At 43.4% G+C, this 19,303-nt stretch overlaps 1 protein-coding gene across 5 annotated transcripts in view; it reads left to right on the forward strand.

The window, feature by feature from the left end:
• SCN8A (sodium voltage-gated channel alpha subunit 8) overlaps positions 1 to 19,303 on the forward strand; it is a 112,652-nt gene that overhangs the window by 47,879 nt on the left and 45,470 nt on the right. For all 5 annotated transcript variants that reach the window (XM_008173858.3, XM_065576476.1, XM_042857397.2 and 2 more), the window contains 2 exons: positions 12,479 to 12,700; positions 18,930 to 18,993. In XM_008173858.3, coding sequence (XP_008172080.2) covers positions 12,479 to 12,700; positions 18,930 to 18,993 — 286 coding nt within the window. The remainder of the gene's footprint in view (positions 1 to 12,478; positions 12,701 to 18,929; positions 18,994 to 19,303) is intronic.

Genomic DNA, 19,303 nt, shown 5'->3' on the forward strand with positions numbered 1-19,303 from the left:
AACTGCCTTGGTTAAAGAGAAAGTATGCTGAAACTGCTTTAGGATGTGCTTCACATTCATCAGTATAGCAGCGTGAAACCGAGTAATCAACTGCCTAGTTAGTGTGTGTAAACGTGCCATTGACCTCGTAGGAAAAGATGTGGAACTGTTCAGCTGCATATCCTAGGCCCCATGCTCCTAACTGCTACCAGACATTGCTCTCTAGCTCCGGTGTGCGTTTGGAGCAGGGAGGATCTTGATCCCACCCCCCATTAAGTTCAGAATAGCCAGTTTGCAGGAAGCGTTCGTGGCTGTGCTGCCTTGTTACAGTACTGAAGGCAGTGAATTCTCAGGCTGGAATTGGAAATGGGCCGAGCTTTGCTCACCAGGGCGGCTCTAGGCACCAGCAAAGCACGTGCTTGGGGCAGCCCATTTGCAGGGGCGGCAGGGATCCAGCCTGGGAGCTGAGAATCAACAGGGGGCCCTGGGAGCTGTAGTTCCTTGGTTAGCTCCCTGCCGATAGAGCCAGCCCTGGAGCAGGGAAAGAACTACATTTCCCAGCATTCCCTTGGCCACCACCAACAGGTAAGACGGGGAGGGAGGGAGGAAGCTGAGACCTCATGCTGCAGCCTGCTGTGAATGGAGAGCTGCACGGGGAGTAGCGATTCCATATTTTAACATTCAAAAAATAGGACACTCCATGGGGAGGGAGGGTAGCCCCACCCTGCCCCCATCCACTCCCTCCGACTGCTCCCCACAGAGACTCCAACCCCCCTGCTCCCTGTCCCCTGATCACCCCCTCCCGGGACCCCTGCCCCAACTGCCCCCCAGGACCCCACCCCTTATCTAAGCCCCACTGGTCCTTGTCCCCAACTGCACCCTCCTGAGACCCCCCCAACTTCCCCCCTAGGACCCCACCCCCTACCTGTCCCCTGACAAACCCCTGGGACTCCCATGCCTATCCAACTGCTGCCTGTCCCCTGACTGCCCCCCGAAACCCCTGACCCATGTAACCCCCCCTTCTTGCTGCCCCCACCCCGAACCTCTGCCCCATCCAACCCCCCTGCTTCCTGTCCCTTGACTGACCCCCCAGAACCCCCTACCCCTTCTACAACCCCCCAGCCCCCTTACCGTGCCACTCAGACCAGCGTGTCTGGCTTCGCGCAGCGCCAGACACGCTGCCGTGCTCCCCTGCGGAGCCACAGCTCCCTCCCCCCCCCCCCTCCCCCCCCCCCCCCCCAGCACCTGCCTTCCAGATTTGAACACCTCAAAATTCAGGAGTGCTCAAGCTCAGTTTGGGCGGCTGTTACTTCATTTCTCCCAAATCAAATATACTGATCCACTGTAACTTGCTGTAGAAAAAGTAGGATAAAATTGAGCAAGAAATGCTTCCCAGTGGTTATTAGGACTGGAATTGCTATTTTCAACAGCCATTGCCTTTTTTGTTTGTTTGTTTAAAAGGAAGACAGTGATATCGCGTTGGCAAATTCCACATAGAAAGAAAGAGTGGAACAAAAGAATAATAAAGGCACCTCAACTTTTCCTCATTTATGTAGGACAGTCTTATAATATGCATCCAGATATCCTCCAATCACACAAGCTGAAAATTGTTCCACTTTACTGCAGTTCTGTAACCATATGGGAACCAATCCTGTTTGTGTTCTGTGCACATCTAAAATTCCTGCTGAATGACCTGCCCTGGGAGCGAGTTACCAGTGACCCAGGGCTGCAGCGGAAGGAGGGTGCAGGTGTGTGTGTGTGGGGGGTGAGCCCAGGGCTGTGGCGGCAAGAGGTGTGTGGGGGGGGGGCAATGTTGGGGGGGTAGGGGCAACCCAGAGCTGGGGCGGCAGGGTGTGTGTGGGGGGGGGGGGAGGGGAGAGCCCAGGGCCGGGGAGGCAGGGGGGTGTGGCGAGGAGCCCAGGGCTGGGACGGGGGGCAGCCAAAATTTTTTTTGCTTGGGGTGGCAAAAAACCTAGAGCCAGCCCTGTTGGTCACTGACTTAAATTAGAACCTAGATAAGAATCTCCCCTGATTGTGCAGTGCTTGGGCCCAGTAGAGGCTTTGCAAAACAACCCCCCCTGCCTTCTGGTCCCATCACTAGCAAGAATTGTGAATTTAGGTAATTAACCTACTGGTTGGTTGTCATTAGGGTAAGCTTGGAAGCACTAGTTGTGGGGCAGAGAGCTAGTGTATTACTTGATGGCTTACTATACACACAGGGTAGAAGTGTACTTTTCTCAAGGTAATATATTTGAATATGTTAAAATCTAAATGTTTTCTCTTGTTTCTTCAGTGCATGCAGTGGGATGGGAATTCTAATGTCACCTAAAGAGAGAACCATTTTATCATTATGACAGATGTTAAATACACCTTTTGTAAATAATTAGAATTGGCCTCTTCAAATGAGCAGTGGGTGTTTAGATGAAAAGTATGCAGGACTGGAGACACGCTGCTGGATAAAATTTCATGTAGGGTGGAGAGTTTGCATGGCTCAGTGGATCAGTAATAGGATATAGAAACATTCACCTCTACTTCAGTTCTAGTCTATGTAGGGTGACCAGCTGTCCCGATTTTTATAGGAAAAGTGCTAATACTTGGGACCTTTCCTTATATATGCTCCTATTACCCCTCACCCTCTATCCTGATTTTTCACACTTGCTGTCTGGTCACCCTAAGTCTATGCTAGCAGTAGTTCCCAAATATGACTATCATAAGTAGGGTGACCAGAGAGCAACTGTGAAAAAACGGGACAGGGGGTGGGGTGTAATAGGTGCCTATATAAGAAAAAGTCCCCAAAAAGGGGACTGTCCCTTTAAAAATGGGACATCTGGTCACCCTAATCATAAGATGGTTTGGTGACCTATGCTAAATGAGTATGTTGGTGTTAGTCCAGTTCCTGCTGGGGAAGAGTGCGCATCATACATGCAAATGACACAGCAGGTGCGAAGTGGCCCCAGGCATTGGAAACCTCAGCAAAGAGACCAAATAGTCCCAGGGGAGTGAGCTTAATCCTTCACATCTAGAGGTGATTTCTCCAGACATGCAGGCTAGATGCCTTGCATGGTGTGCATATGTTGTCCTGCGACTAGACAAAGGACTCTTCTGCAGGGCTGACATGCAGGTACATGTGCGCACACAGACTGAGGGGCAAGTGACAGTGGAAGCTGCATCTCTCAAATTCTGAAAGAGTAAAGTAGTGGTGCTGCAAGTTGTCTCCTGGGGCCTATATAGTGGGGAAATTTAAAAACCAATTTAGCGGAACCAATTTTAAAACAGTGTGAGCCATAGGGCAGAGCTGACTTAAGGAAGGCAGGTCCCTTTTTTAATGAAATGGAGTAGTCTTGAAAGCAGCTCAGTAAAAATGGGTCAGGTCACCTAAAACCAGATCTACAGTACTATTCTAACCAGTTTGAAAATATCCCTAGTATCGACAGATCGGTAGTGTGTCTCAATCAGTGGTTCTGCTTTAGGCTGGGAAGGCAGACAGCTGAACATCTCACAGGCAACTTTTAATAGTTGTTGAATTAAGCATGGAACTTGCTCTGCATCCTGTTGTATACAACAAGGGTCACATTATCTAACTTGACAAATTGTGTGAAGAAAGACATGTTGAGTCCATCGCAAATGGAAACGAAGCCCGCCTCACCTTGAAAACTTAGTTTCCAAGACATTTGCAACCCATTGGTATCTGAACAGGGCCATTTCTTTTAACTATGAATTGGTAAAGCAAAGCAACAGTGAGGAATCAGAATGATATTCCAAGCCCCCAGGTGACCAAATCTTTCAGTGATACAATTATTAATGTTTTTAAGAGCCTAATTCTCCACGGCACCTCATGCAGTTTTTTATACTAGTGCACAGCAGGTGTAATGACTGCATGCTGTCAGGACAATCGAGAATGGGACCCTAGAGGCACTGAAGATTAGCAAACAACAGCTTGGAGGGCTGAAGGGAATAGGGTGTAAAAATTTCCAGTGGTGTCTGGAAAAATGAGTAGCAATAAAGCTACTTCAAAATTGACAAGAACTTTGGCATTGATTAAAAGCTCTGAGTTTAAAAAAAAAAATGTATTCCTACCTGGAACTTCCCTTATTTGTTTTAGTTTACAATGTAATGTGCCTGCTATCCTAGGGCCATGTTACATCAGCCTGGCAATGTAAGGGGTGCTTAGCGTGGGTAAGATGCTTTTATACTGATGGAACCGTGTAAAGAGGCCTTAGAATAAATGAGAATCCGGCACAGGTTCCCAAAAGATCACTGGCTCCTCGCTTTTGCATTTTTGATCTGATATTTATATTCAAGCCTAGATTTTTGTTCAGTTACTTAAAGTGCTGAATTCAGCTAGATAACTGGTGTGTAGTAAATAACACAGCCTTGCTAGTGAAATGCCTTCATTTTAGCATTTCTCTACAGATGAATTACCACTGATTCAGACTGTTCTTTAGTTGCATGGTCCATTCACGGTCTTAGGCATGGCATGAACTGTGGCAAGGTGCAAAGTAGAGCTAAACTTCAAAATGTATCTGATAATTGCAAGGCTCAATCTAAGGAGAAACCCTTTTGAATGTCACAAAGCTTGAAAATCAGAAATTAAATCTGCTCTGCTGAGCCTTGCAGTTATATTGCATGATGTAATATCCCAGTTTATTCTTGGTTCCTGATTATGTAATTCAACTCGCTTCACATTTTTGTTTCATGTGTGATAAATTATGGATGGTTCAAATGTGTTTTGGTCAATGTTTTTACCATTTGTTTTCCTCCCCAGTTTCCCTGTTTGTGAACTCACTTTTTAGAAAGACATCAAAGAAAGTGAGCTTTGCAAACATGGATAAGACTCCATTGTCATGTCACATGCTGGCACTTATATAACTGAAATAGTAAAAAGGCTTTGAGAGGATGTTACGTGTCAGTGGAGCTGATAATTCATGAAAATGCATAATTTACATGATTTTCTCTTGTAAACTTCATGTTGTTACAAAAATTCAGGTTCAGTTCTGGATCAAGATAAAAACATCCCAGTACAAAACTTCTAAGTTTGTAGCCAGTGCAACTGGTCAGGAAAGTGTTTTGGTGGGTTTATTTGGTGTCCCCTCTATGAAAAATGTTGATTTTTTTTTTTTAATTCATTAAACTTTTTTTGAGGGGGTTGCTGAAAAAACAAAGCTTTTCCAGTTTTCAGTTAACAAATTTTTATGGCCAAAACAAAAAAATCTCAGTTATTTTGTTTGCTTTTTGATAAAAAGTAAAAAAGTTTTTTGACAAATTATCTATGATAAGGGTGTTGTGAGAGTTCCCCCTCCAATCTTCTTAACATCTGAGTCTCATCCTGCAATTTTTTCTGCAATATAATCAGGATGCCATAAAGTTGTGTGGGTAAGCAGGTTGGCCATTCTGGCTCCTAGCTCTATGTGGTGCAAGACACCTCCAAAATTGACTGCCCGGTTGTACTACTGGTACTGTTTTATGGGCTTCGCCTACTGAGACACTATGGGATAACTGTTCAGATTTTTCCGGTATGCTGTGACATCAACCATGGTTACAGCAGGTGGCATGAATGGTGGAGATGCACAAAATGGTGAAAAGGGCTGCTGTGTGGACACAGCTCAGCCAGGCTTGTTGCAACTGAGTCAAATGAGTGTGATGGATTGGTCACAAAAACATAGTTGCATCTGGAGCGTAGCTCCAAGTGTAGTTGCAAGTTACAGATGTGGGGTGATGGACGGTGCTGAGAGCTCTCACTGATTCCAGCCAGTTGATCAGGAAGGGCAAGTTTGCAGTTAAGACACTGGGCTGCGATTCAGGAGATCTGCGTTCAGTTCCCCACTCTGCCACAGACTCCTTGTATAACCCTAGGCAAGTTGTTTAATCTCTTTGTGCCTCATTTCCTAGATGAGCATCTTCAGTCTTCATTTGTCTTGTCCATTTAGACTGCCATTTAGATTAACTCTCCAAGGCAGGGGTTGCCTCTTACTTTGCGTAGACACAGCACCTACCCCAATGGGGCTCCACTCTCAGCTGGGGCCTCTAGATGCCACTATTAGTAACACACACAATAACTGGTCCATAATTTTGAGATACAGTAAACTACTGTATCTTAGAGTCTGGCCATTGGGCAGATTGTCCTCACAGCACATCCTAAAGGAAGACAAATGGATACAAACTGTAGATTGCCAAAGAAACATTTTTGTCACTGGAAAATTTTCCCTCTAGAGCGTTTTCTGCTCAGGAATGTACCATGCACAGAAGCAACTGCATCTTGGTCTCCCTGTATGTGGACACAAACGTACATGGCTTCATAAATCTTTCAGCTTTGTTGCGTTATTTAACACTGAGATCTGCAGAAGGGCCATGTAAATCTAAAAAAGTCCTGCAGGAAGGAGAGGATTGCATGACTCAGCTCCAACCCACTTGGAGTTTAATAGTGTGAAAACATTTGAGGCAAGGTGATTATAAGTTGAGGTGGAAACATCTTCGTTGCTTAGAGGGAGCAGGAGCTCAGAGGAGCAAGCTGCAGTTTGAGGCTTTTTCCTGCTAGAGGCGATGAACAAGCATTTCTGGACCGAGAGGTTTTAATGCTTACATTTTTCATGTGAATTTCCAGCTGGTGACTGGAACAAGTTGGCCCTGGCAACTGAAGCACTGTGTCCACAGAACAGGAGCAGCCCGATCAGTGCTAGTTTCCCCATGAGGTTTTGGACCAATGTGCATAATCCCTGTCCTGGAGGACCGATTCTTCACAACTCATGTAATCTTTGGGCTCCCTGCTGAGACATCCAGCAAGGATACCAGTTGTGATGCCCACCAATGAAACTCACCAATCCTATTTCACCGAAGAGGGCTGTCAAGCAGCCATTGGAGGATAAAAATGCCATGCGATCTTTAGCAACCAAAAGTGGTGGGAGGCCTCAATTTGACACTTCATCCAAAAGGCAGCACCTTCAGTAGCACCAGCCCCAGTCATCAGTTAAGAAGTGATGCAGATGGGAAGAACTCCCACCGAATCATCAACACTTCCCATCACAATCTGATTTTCTATTGAAGTCTCCCATCCAATTACTGTGAGCTCCAATGAGGTTGCATTACAAGCTGGCTTCACTTTGCCCAGAAATTTAAAAATAAAAATCTCCACATCTAATCTTGCTTCACAAGCTTTTGCTGTTGCTGAATTTTGGGGCAGGTCCAGAAGTCTGTATTGTATTGCTCTAAAAATTAGTTCAGTTTATTCAGATTTTAAGGCCATGAAGGGGCCATTATGATAATCTAGTCTGACATCATGCATAACACAGGCCATAAGGCTTTCACCCAGTCAACGCAGTCGTCCTACTAGGAATGGGATTTGAAACTAGGCATTTAGGGGAGACTGCGACCTTAACCGCGTGCTTGGTCACTCCTGCCATTTACAGTGTGGACCACTTGGTTGAAGATGCAGACAAACTTCAGCTCCTTCTGATCTCGTTGTGGAAATGAATTACTCCAGAATTACAATGTGGTCTCAAGAACCATCACACCAAAGACTAATTTTGCCATGTATTCTAGGTCTGAGCATTCTGCAACGCACAGATCCTACAATAAAGATGGATCGGAAGCAACCAGCTAATTCTGTCAAAACAAAGAATGCATGGAAATATATAAATACTTGCATGTAATCTCTAGGCAGAGAACAGTGACTGGGTGCAAAGACTTCTGATCTGGGCCCTGATGCAAAGTCCATTAGAATCAATTGGACTTCCATGGGCTTTGGATGAAGCTGCTAGTAATCTAGGAGGGTCTGATAGCTGACAACTGAAGGCTGGTGTGGTGATCTGAGCCAGAGCTTTGGGTCTGATCCAATCCTAGCTGAAATATCTACTGCTGGGATTGTTGCACGCTCTCACTCTACTTCAGAATTAGTGCCTATAGACGACCTTAAACGGCTGCTTGCCCCTTGTTATAGAAGGCTGGTGGTTGTCTGAGGAAGCATCTCAGGCCTGGGATGAATGCTTGGGCTTAACTAGGCTAACATTTTCTGGAGTTTTTAAACCTAAAGCCCTCTTGGGAGGTAGCTAAAGCAGTGATGAGGGGGAAGTTAATATCAATTACAATTGTATGGAAGCACTGATGGATGTGGTGAGGTTTGGGAGGCAAGGGATGGAAATCCATGCATGGTCTGGGAATAATAAAGTGTATCAAAAGTGCTCACAGCTAACAGTAAATTAAGGGAGTAAGAGATTCATAAAGCACAACATTTAATGACTCATTAAATGCCTCTTTTTGCGTATGATTTAAAAGGGTAAGTTATCGTTGTGGCTATGTTAAAAGGAAGGATGCCAGTCTCATAGGAGTCTCTCTTACCAGATCTCTAAAAGGGTAGGGATTTCTTTTCAGAAGTTGCATACGATCCAATTCTCTGGGCAGAGAGTGGAGAAAGGTAAACTACATTTCTGATCTGGACAAATATTTTGGAGGATGAAGTTAGGAGATGGTTCAGGAGTGTCCAGTAGCACTAGGGGCCTAGATAACTTTCCTATGGAATACTATGCAGTCAAGGCCACTGCTAATGATGGGACACAGGACTAAATCCCTCTGTGGCATGATCTGGTATGGCAAATATTTTGTGACACATCTCCTCACTTTTTCTGGAAAGGGTGTAGGGGTATCCTTGCTGAATTCTTATGGGAAAACTTACCAGCCTGCATACGCAACCTGCTTGACCAACTCTTACCAGATGATGATGAGAAACTAACAATATTTTATTTGCTTGTCAAACACCAAAAATTAGTTGCTGCGTGAGTAGAATTTTGCAAGGTGTGAAAGGGTCTGATTTGCCTATGGAGAAGAAGTGAGGCAGAACAGACAAAGGGAGTAACTTAGCATTCATGGATGCTTTTAAAAGTTATCAGTAGTGTTTATAATGTGAATAAGAAGGTGGAGGGCTAAGCAAGAATTTCTAGCTGAAACTGAGATCTAATACTGGCAGAAACATTTGATGTTTTCTGCTGTCTCTCATGGACATGGGGCTTAGAGCTCCAGGGAGAGGAGAAGGATTCTACCTTGAGCTCATCTAACTGTTTTTGTCATGGTGAAAATGTTGCTTCTCTTTCTTAGTCGGTAAGTAAGCAGGATGAAGGTGGCTTTTATTTTAATTTACTGAAGCACTGCTTGAGTTTGTGGGGCCTGGCAGTTTTTTTTTTGGGGGGGGAACTGTTTTGGCCTTTGTAAATGGAGCAGGGGTGAGTTGGGAGTTGCCATGGGAGGGAACATCCCAGGATTATTTTCAGAGTCGCTTATGACCACCCTTAGAAATTCTGTCTGAAATCCATGTGCAGCAAAGCTCTTGTCTGCTTTTATTCCCTTCATGCTATAAATGCAGGACAATCCCGCTGGATGTTAGAGTTGTTTGTTTTTAAGGGTCTACCCTTGTTTTTCTTCTGCACTCCAAATTCCTGTTGACTTTTGACGGTGTTCTGCACACCTTTCATATAGGTCCGACTTGAAGGTGTTTCTTGCTCATGCAAATTGTTCATTGAGTTGAATGATGGTACCTGTGCAGATCAGACTGAGTTTGGAAGATCCCTTTTTAGAACTTCTATTTCTTGCCTAAGACGTGTACTGTCTTTAATATTAAACCACATACATCAACTTAATCTGAAGAACAACTAGCCAAAGACTTAAAAAGTAATAGCAAAAAAAAATGTTCAGTACGTCAGAAGCAGGAAGCCTGCTCCACAACCAGTGGGGCCACTGAATGATCAAAGGACCACTCATGGACAATAAGGCCATGGCAGAGAAATTAAATTGAATTCATGGCTGAGGATGTGAGGGAGATTCCCACACTTAAGCCATCCTGTTTAGGTGACAAATCTGAAGAACTGTCCCAGTTTGAGGTGTCATTGGAGGAGGTTTTGGAACAAATTGATAAACTAAACAGTAATAAGTCACCAGGACCAGATGGTATTCACCCAAGTGTTCTGAAGGAACTCAAACGTGAAATTGCAGAACTACTAACTGTAGTCTGTATAACCTATCATTTAAATAAGCTTTTGTACCAAATGACTGGAGGATAGCTAACGTGACGCCAATTTTTAAAAAGGGCTCCAGAGGTGATCCTGGCAATTACAGGCAGGTAAGCCTGATTTCAGTACTGGGCAAACTATAGTAAAGAACAAAATTGTCAGACACATAGATGAATGTAATTTGTTGAGTAAAAGTCACCATGTTTTTTGTAAAGGGAAATTATGCCTCACCAATCTATTAGAATTCTTTGAGGGGGTCAACAACAGGGCCGGCTCCAGGGTTTTGGCTGCCCCAAGCAGCCAAAAAAAAGCCGCGATCGCGATCTGCAGCGGCAATTCGGCGGGAGGTCCTTCGCTCGGAGCGGGAATGAGGGACCGTCCTCCGAATTGCCGCCGAATAGCTGGACCTGCCGCCCCGCTCCGTAGTGGCCGCCCCAAGCACCTGCTTGCCAAGCTGGTGCCTGGAGCCGGCCCTGGTCAACAAGCACATGGAAAAGGGGGATCCAGTGGATGTAGTGATTTAGATTTTCAGAAAGCCTTTGACAAGGTCCCTCACCAAAGGCTCTTAAGTAAAGTAAGCTGTCGTGGGGTAAGAGGGAAGGTCCTCTCACGGATTGGTAACTGGTTAATAGGAAACACAGGGTAGGAATAAATGGTCAGTTTTCAAAATGGAGAGAGGTAAATAGTGGTGTCCCCAGGGGTCAGTACTGGGACCAGTCCTATTCAACATATTAATAATTGATCTAGAAAAAGGGGTTAAACAGTGAGGTGGGAAAATTTGCAGATGATACAAAACTACTCAAGATAGTTAAGTCCAAAGCAGACTGCAAAGAGCTACAAAAGGATCTCACAAAACTGGGCGACTGGGCAACCAAATGGCAGATGAAATTCAATGCTGATAAATGCAAAGTAATGCACTTTGGAAAACATAATCCCAACTATACATATAAAATGATGGGGTCTAAATTAGCTGTTACCACTCAAGAAAGAGATCGTGGAGTCATTGCAGATACTTCTCTGAAACCATCCACTCAATGTGCAGCACCAGTCAAAAAAGTGAACAGAATGTTGGGAATCATTAAGAAAGGGATAGATAATAAGACAGAAAATATCATATTGCCTCTATATAAATCCATGGTACGCCCACATCTTGAATATGGCGTGCAGATGTTGCTGCCCCATCTCAAAAAAGATATATATTGGAATTGGAAAAGGTTCAGAAAAGAGCATCAAAAACTATTAGGGGTATAGAACGGCAGCCATCTGAGGAGAGATAAATAAGACTAGGACTTTTCAGCTTTGAAAAGAGATGACTAAGGGGAGATATATGATAGAGGTCTATAAAATCATGACTAGTGTGGAGAAAGTAAATAAGGAAGTGGCATTTACTCTTTCTCATAACCCAAAAACTAGGGGCCACCAAATGAAATGAATAGGCAGCAGGTTTAAAACAAACAAAAAAGGAAGTATTTTTTCACACAGTGCACAATCAACCTGTGGAACTCCTTGCCAGAGGATGTTGTGAAGGCCAAGACTATACAGGGTTAAAAAAAGAACTAGATAAGTTCATGGAGGATAGGTCCATCAATGGCTATTAGCCAGGATGGACAGGGATGGTGTCCTTAGCCTCTGTTTGCCAGAAGTTGGGAAGGGGTGACTGGATGGATCACTGGGGCACCTGGCATTAGCCACTGTTGGAAGACAGTATACTGGGCTAGCTAGATGGACCTTTGGTCTGACCCAATATGGCCGTTCCTATGTTCTTAACTGTCTGTGCAGCTTTGGCCCCAAGTTTATAGAGTCCCAAAGAGGCAATTTATACTGGAGAAAATCCTAACACTTTTCAGTGGAATCCTCTTATGCCAGATTGAAAGAGTAAAGGCCAGTCTAAAATGGAATGTTGCACAGGTTTAACTAAAGGTGTGGTTTTTAAACCACTTTAAACAAATGCAACTGTGCATGTTGACAATCTGATATCCTTTTAAACCTGGGTTATATCTGTGTAGCTTGCACCATATGAACCAGGTTTAAACCCAAATAACACTGCCCACATAGGGGTTTGCATCAGTTTAACTAAATTAGATTTTGCACCAATTTAACTCGATGTAACGTCTGTGTGCAGACAAGCCCTAACATTCATCTCAGAGGCTCCTAAATATACGCTGTCGCTAGAAAACAGATTTTGAATGGTGACCTTTTAATATTTTAATTTGTCTTAAGTCACTGGGACACATTTATTCCTGGTCCTTCACTGAAGTCAGTGGAATTACACCCAGGATTCATTTGGCTCAGCTTCCCTCCCCCCACCCATTATACTTTGCTGTAATCAATGTATGGTAGGGGAAAACCTGAATAGATCCACTGTTCCAGTGCAGCTTTGATTTCCCATGGACCTGGCTGTCCTTAAGCAATGACCTTTTGCCTCTGTGTTATAGATGTAATGTGCAATGTATTGTCTGTGTGATGATTATATGAAAGTGATTTCTAGCCCTATTTTCTCTCTGCAGGCTTGAAGACCATTGTGGGTGCCCTAATTCAGTCTGTGAAGAAACTGTCAGATGTAATGATTTTGACAGTGTTTTGCCTCAGTGTCTTTGCTTTAATCGGCCTGCAGCTGTTTATGGGCAATTTGAGGAACAAGTGTGTAATATGGCCAATTAACCTCAATGAGAGCTTCCTAGAGAATGGCACCAGGGGGTTTGACTGGCAAGAATACACCAACAATGTCTGTAGGTATTTCTTCAGCAATGCTCTCTAAAGTCTGTTTTCTTTTTACATGACGAAATATTGTTGGCCAAGATTTTCAAAATGACTTGAGATTTTGGGTGCCCAGCTTCCGGCATCTTAAAGGCCCTGGTTTTTAAGCACTTTTTGGAAATTGGGTCTCTTTAAGGTGTCTTAAATTGGGTGTCCAGATTCACTTGGGAAAATCATGGCTTTGTCCATTTCAGCATGGTGAGTGCTGTTCCTAAAATAACCATTGTCCACTGGACTGGCCAGTATAAACCTGTCCCTGTTATAAGGTTGCAGATCTGGAGAGGCCTTTGCAAAGCTCTGTAGATCTGTGCTCAACATAATTTTTTTTGTTTAGATCAATGTGACTTTTGCTTTGAGATTCAAAACCCCCCAAATGGTGGTCTTTTCCACCTCCACAAAGTAGCTAAAACACAATTCTGCCTTGAGTGTAGATGGCACTGGAGAGTGTGTTGTCCTTGACCCTGGAGTGCGCTGTGAGCACCAACCATGTTTTAACGACATCAGAGGATGGTTGTGTTAGTGTTCCATAGTGCTGATTCTTTTCCAGAAAAAGTGGAACCAAAAACACCAGAGAAAAAATTAGTTGAAATCACCAAGTTTCACTGTTGTATTAATTTCAATGGAATAAATAGTTCCAAAGATTTAAAGGTGTTAACGTGACCCTGCCACAGTCCAATGTGAAGTAGTTTTATTGGAATACAGAGACCTCAGTCTGCTTAGTACCATGGCAAACACGGCCTTAAATGTCAGTACATCTTTGAGGATCAGGATGACAAAGACCCAGTGGTGCCCCAGTGAAGCTGGGGGGTCCCAGGAAATGTTGCGGGTGGCAGGCATGATGGTGAAGCTCACTTCTTTTAGTCAGCAATTGTGTTCCCTTTTGCCTCCTGGCCCTGCAAAAGTCTTGTCTTTTGAGGACCCAGAAAGGGAATGATGAGAAGAATAACCCGTCCTCTCATTATTTTGTCTACAGATTAGGTCTAATTTCTGACAATCCACCTTTGGTTCATTGATTTCCAGTCCCTCACTTTTCTTGTTTATGGTCATGATCTTAACACAGTCCTTGAATTATATCAGTTGGCCTTTTTGTTTAGACTAATTCAGTCTGTCTCTACCTTTTGCACTTTTCCCTATCAATATTTATCGTTATAGATTGTCACACTTTATAAACTTTTATCTCCTTTCCCACAGTTAGGCTTACAAGTGGAGTAGGCCTACCAGGCCCCAATTATCACATCATCACCTGGTTTCAAGGACAAACCCTACACTGGTTCAGGGCTCACTTGATACTCGGCCCAGGTTTGCAACCTGTATGTCCAACCCAGAGTGAGTTCTGTGCCTCCAAGCTCACAAACAAAGCTTTTTACAGCCCAGTCTGTTTAGTTTTAAATGTAGAGTTTGTGAAAGCTACTTCCTTGCCTCAGGGATTCCCTCTCTCTGGCTGTGTCTTATCAAGTGTTATTAATGAGTGGTCAGCCAAGATTGCATACAACTCCAGAGAGAGGGCTTTAGGGAGTGAGAAAGTGGCTCATGTATTTGATTCTTAAATCCTGGTTCTATAGCAGGGAGGCTCGCGTCATCAGGGCGTGGGCCACAATAAGCTTCTCTCTATCCTTCACTGAACTGTACATGCTTTCTTTGTATTAAGCCTTGACCTGACCCCCACTTTCCCATCGTATCTATGTCCAGCATCCTCTTCCAACTGCCATTCTTGCATCCTGGCCTCTTGTCTCTTAGAGCCTTATCTGTGTGTGTCAGTCAGCATTGATTTAGAAAAATCCCATGCATTTGGAAAAGATATGTGCAAAGAGACCTACAGAGCATGTTGAACCATTTGTAACTCTAGTTCAGTTGGAAAACTAGGCCTGTTTTCCTTTCCTTTCCTACTTATTTATTTGCAATCATTCTAACAGTTCATGCAAATTAATTGCAGCCTATGAGGCATTTGATTATTCTCTATTCATGGTGTGCAACGGGCTACCTTTATTACCTGATATCAGTTCTTCATCCTGACTGGTTGACTTTTGTAACAATGGGGGATAATGAATCCTAAATACTCGTGTTTGTGCCCAAATGCCATGTAGATGGTCGTGGTACATGTAGGTACCAATGACATAGGGAAGGGTAGGAGAGATGTCCTGGAGGCCAAATTTAGGCTGCTAGGGAAGAGACTGAAATCCAGGACCTCTATGGTGACATTCTCAGAAATGCTCCCAGTTCCACACGCAGGGCCAGGTAGGCAGGCAGAGCTTCAGAGTCTCAATGCGTGGATGAGACGATAGTGTAGAGAGGAGAGGTTTACTTTCATTAGGAACTGGGGAAACTTTGGGGATGGGGGAGCCTATACAGGAGAGATGGGCTCCACCTAAACCAAAGTGGAACCAGACTGCTGGCACTAAACATGAAAAAGGTTGCAGAGCAGTTTTTAAACTAGGAGATGGGGGAAAGCCGACTGCTGCAGAGGAGCATGTGGCTCGGACATAGACTTCTCTTAGGGGAGAGTCTAATGATAGAGAATCTCCAGGTTATAGTCAGGAGCAGAGGATGGAGGAGGATAATGTAAGGGCCAGATCAGATTAATAAACATTCACATAAAAAAGAATCTAACACATGAGAAAAGGGCAGACAGATAAACAGTGACAAGTTTTTAAAGTGCTTGTACACAAATGCTAGAAGTCTAAATAATAAGATGGGTGAACTAGAGTGCCTCGTGATAAAGGAGGGTATTGATATAATAGGCATCACAGAAACCTGGTGGACTGAGAGCAATCAATAGGACACAATCATTCCGGGGTACAAAGTATATTGGAAGGACAGAACAGGTCGTGCAGGGGGCGGGGAGTGGCACTATATGTGAAAGAAAATGTAGAATCAAATGAAGTAAAAATCTGAAGTGAATCCACATGTTCCATAGAATCTCTATGGATAGAAATTTCATGCTCTAATAAGAATATAACATTAGGGATCTATTATCGACCACCTGACCAGGACGGTGATAGTGATGATGAAATGCTAAGGGAAATTAGAGAGGCTATCAAAATTAAGAACCCAATAACGGTGGGGGATTTCAATTATCCCCATATTGACTGGGAACATTTCACTTCAGGACGAAATGCAGAGATAAAATTTCTCAATACTTTAAATGACTGCTTCATAGAGCAGCTGGTACGGGAACCCACAAGGGGAGAGGCAACTCTAGATTTAGTCCTGAGTGGAGCGCAGGAGCTGGTCCAAGAGTTAACTATAACAAGACTGCTTGGAAATAGTGACCATAATATAATAGCATTCAACATCCCTGTGGTGGGAAGAACATCTCAACAGCCCAACACTATGGCATTTAATTTCAAAAGGGGGAATTTGCAAAAATGAGGGGGTTAGTTAAACAGAAGTTAAAAAGTACAGTGACTAAGTGAAATCCCTGCAAGCTGCATGGGCGCTTTTTAAAGACACCATAATAGAGGCCCAACTTCAATGTATACCCCAAATTAAGAAACACAGTAAAAGAACTAAAAAAGAGCCACCGTGGCTTAACAACCATGTAAAAGAAGCAGTGAGAGATAAAAAGACTTCCTTTAAAAAGTGGAAGTCAAATCCTAGTGAGGCAAATAGAAAGGAGCATAAACGCTGCCAAATTAAGTGCAAGAATGTAATAAGAAAAGCCAAAGAGGAGTTTGAAGAACAGCTAGCCCAAAACTCCAAAGGTAATAACAAAATGTTTAGGTATATCAGAAGCAGGAAGCCTGCTAAACAACCAGTGGGGCCCCTTGATGATCGAGATACAAAAGGAGCGCTTAAAAATGATAGTCATTGCGGAGAAACTAAATGGATTCTTTGCTTCAGTCTTCACGGCTGAGGATGTTAGGGAGATTCCCAAACCTGAGCCGGCTTTTGTAGGTGACAAATCTGAGGAACTGTCACAGAGTGAAGTGTCACTAGAGGAGGTTTTGGAATTAATTGATAAACTTAACATTAACAAGTCACCGGGACCAGATGGCATTCACCCAAGAGTTCTGAAAGAACTCAAATGTGAAGTTGCAGAACTATTAACTAAGGTTTGTAACCTGTCCTTTAAATCGGCTTCTGTACCCAATGACTGGAAGTTAGCTAATGTAACACCAATATTTAAAAGGGCTCTAGAGGTGATCCCGGCAATTACAGACCGGTAAGTCTAACGTCGGTGCCGGGCAAATTAGTCGAAACAATAGTTAAGAATAAAATTGTCAGACACATAGAAAAACATAAACTGTTGAGCAATAGTCAACATGGTTTCTGTAAAGGGAAATCATGTCTTACTAATCTATTAGAGTTCTTTGAAGGGGTCAACAAACATGTGGACAAGGGGGATCCAGTGGACATAGTGTACTTAGATTTCCAGAAAGCCTTTGACAAGGTCCCTCACCAAAGGCTCTTAAGTAAAGTAAGTTGTCATGGGATAAAAGGGAAGGTCCTTTCATAGATTGAGAACTGGTTAAAAGACTGGGAACAAAGGGTAGGAATTAATGGTAAATTCTCAGAATGGAGAGGGGTAACTAGTGGTGTTCCCCAAGGGTCAGTCCTTGGACCAATCCTATTCAACTTATTTATTAATGATCTGGAGAAAGGGGTAAACAGTGAGGTGGCAAAGTTTTGCAGATGATACTAAACTGCTCAAGATAGTTAAGACCAAAGCAGACTGTGATGAACTTCAAAAAGATCTCACAAAACTAAGTGATTGGGCAACAAAATGGCAAATGAAATTTAATGTGGATAAATGTAAAGTAATGCACATTGGAAAAAATACCCCAACTATACATACACTATGATGGGGGCTAATTTAGCTACAACAAGTCAGGAAAAAGATCTTGGAGTCATCGTGGATAGTTCTCTGAAGATGTCCACGCAGTGTGCAGAGGCAGTCCAAAAAGCAAACAGGATGTTAGGAATCATTAAAAAGGGGATAGAGAATAAGACGGAGAATATATTATTGCCCTTATATAAATCGATGATACACCCTCATCTCCAATACTGCGTACAGCTGTGGTCTCCTCATCTAAAAAAAGATAAACTGGCACTAGAAAAGGTTCAGAAAAGGGCAACTAAAATGATTAGGGGTTTGGAACGGGTCCCATATGAGGAGAGATTAAAGAGGCTAGGACTCTTCAGCTTGGAAAAGAGGAGACTAAGGGGGATATGATAGAGGTATATAAAATCATGAGTGATGTGGAGAAAGTGGATAAGGAAAAGTTATTTACTTATTCCCATAATACAAGAACTAGGGGTCACCAAATGAAATTAATAGGCAGCAGGTTTAAAACAAATACAAGGAAGTTCTTCACGCAGTGCACAATCAACTTGTGGAACTCCTTACCTGAGGAGGTTGTGAAGGCTAGGACTATAACAGCATTTAAAAGAGAACAGGATAAATTCATGGTGGTTAAGTCCATTAATGGCTATTAGCCAGGATGGGTAAGGAATGGTGTCCCTAGCCTCTATTTGTCAGAGGGTGGAGATGGATGGCAGGAGAGAGATCACTTGATCATTGCCTGTTGGTCCACTCCCTCTGGGGCATCTGGCATTATCCACTGTCAGTAGACAGGATACTGGACTAGAGGGACCTTTGGTCTGACCCTTTGGCCGTTCTTATGTTCTTAGATACAGGTACTAGTTCAAAGAACAGCCTGTTCTCTAAACATTAACAAGAGCAAAACCTTGTCCCAGAATAAAAACAAGCTGTAAAGATTGTGAAAGGGAACAGCTAGCTAGGAAATGTCTGTGAATGCTGTCAGCTCTGCAGATGAAAGCATTGACTTGACTCCCGAGTTCTTCTGTTTGGTTTCACTTGGTTCTTACTCACCATATTTCCACTTGAAGTGACTAGGCACCAGATTTTTTGCTGCCTTGTATCTCCTTTTGTACTTGTGCAAAGCAGGTGAACATGCTACTATGCGAGTAGGGTTTACACAGGTGTAAGTGACAACACAAAGTGCAAGGTAGTGGGGAATCAGGATCCAGCTCTTTGCAGCTTCTCCCTTGCCTTCCCACTCTTGAATTAACTTGCTCCAGTGTGCCAGCGATTCATTTGTATTTACACTCAAACAGCTGTATTAACTTCCAGGAAGAACCTAGATGACTGCTCTGTTAAGACTTCTATAGTTTTGTAATATGCTGAGTCCATTAAGTGTGCAGTGTGCATACATATGTTTTTTAACATTTTTTTTCCAGCAAACTTTTACACAATCCCTGGGGCCCTTGATCCTCTGCTCTGTGGTAACAGCTCAGATGCAGGGTAAGTGTTGGGCTTCATTAAAAGTAAAGAATGTCTTTCATCTCCAATGGCTTTCATAGAGCTTAGTGGTGGCAAAGGCTTAGAGGTGGTTCCATGTAGCCTGATCTCCTTTCATTGAATGCACCCCATTAGTATCTGTCTCTCTACTCTGCATATATAATGCCTGAGTATAACTTCTGTTTTAAAAAGACAAATTCATTATTTGTGGTTCATTTTGCACCACTTAGAATTAAGCAACTGATGTGTATGGAATGTTGCAGGCTACGTTCTCCCAGTTCACTAGCAAATGGATCGTAGCCGTACTAGGATG

This window comes from Chrysemys picta, chromosome 22, assembly GCF_011386835.1.
Source record: "Chrysemys picta bellii isolate R12L10 chromosome 22, ASM1138683v2, whole genome shotgun sequence".
NCBI classification, from domain to species: Eukaryota; Metazoa; Chordata; order Testudines; family Emydidae; genus Chrysemys; species Chrysemys picta.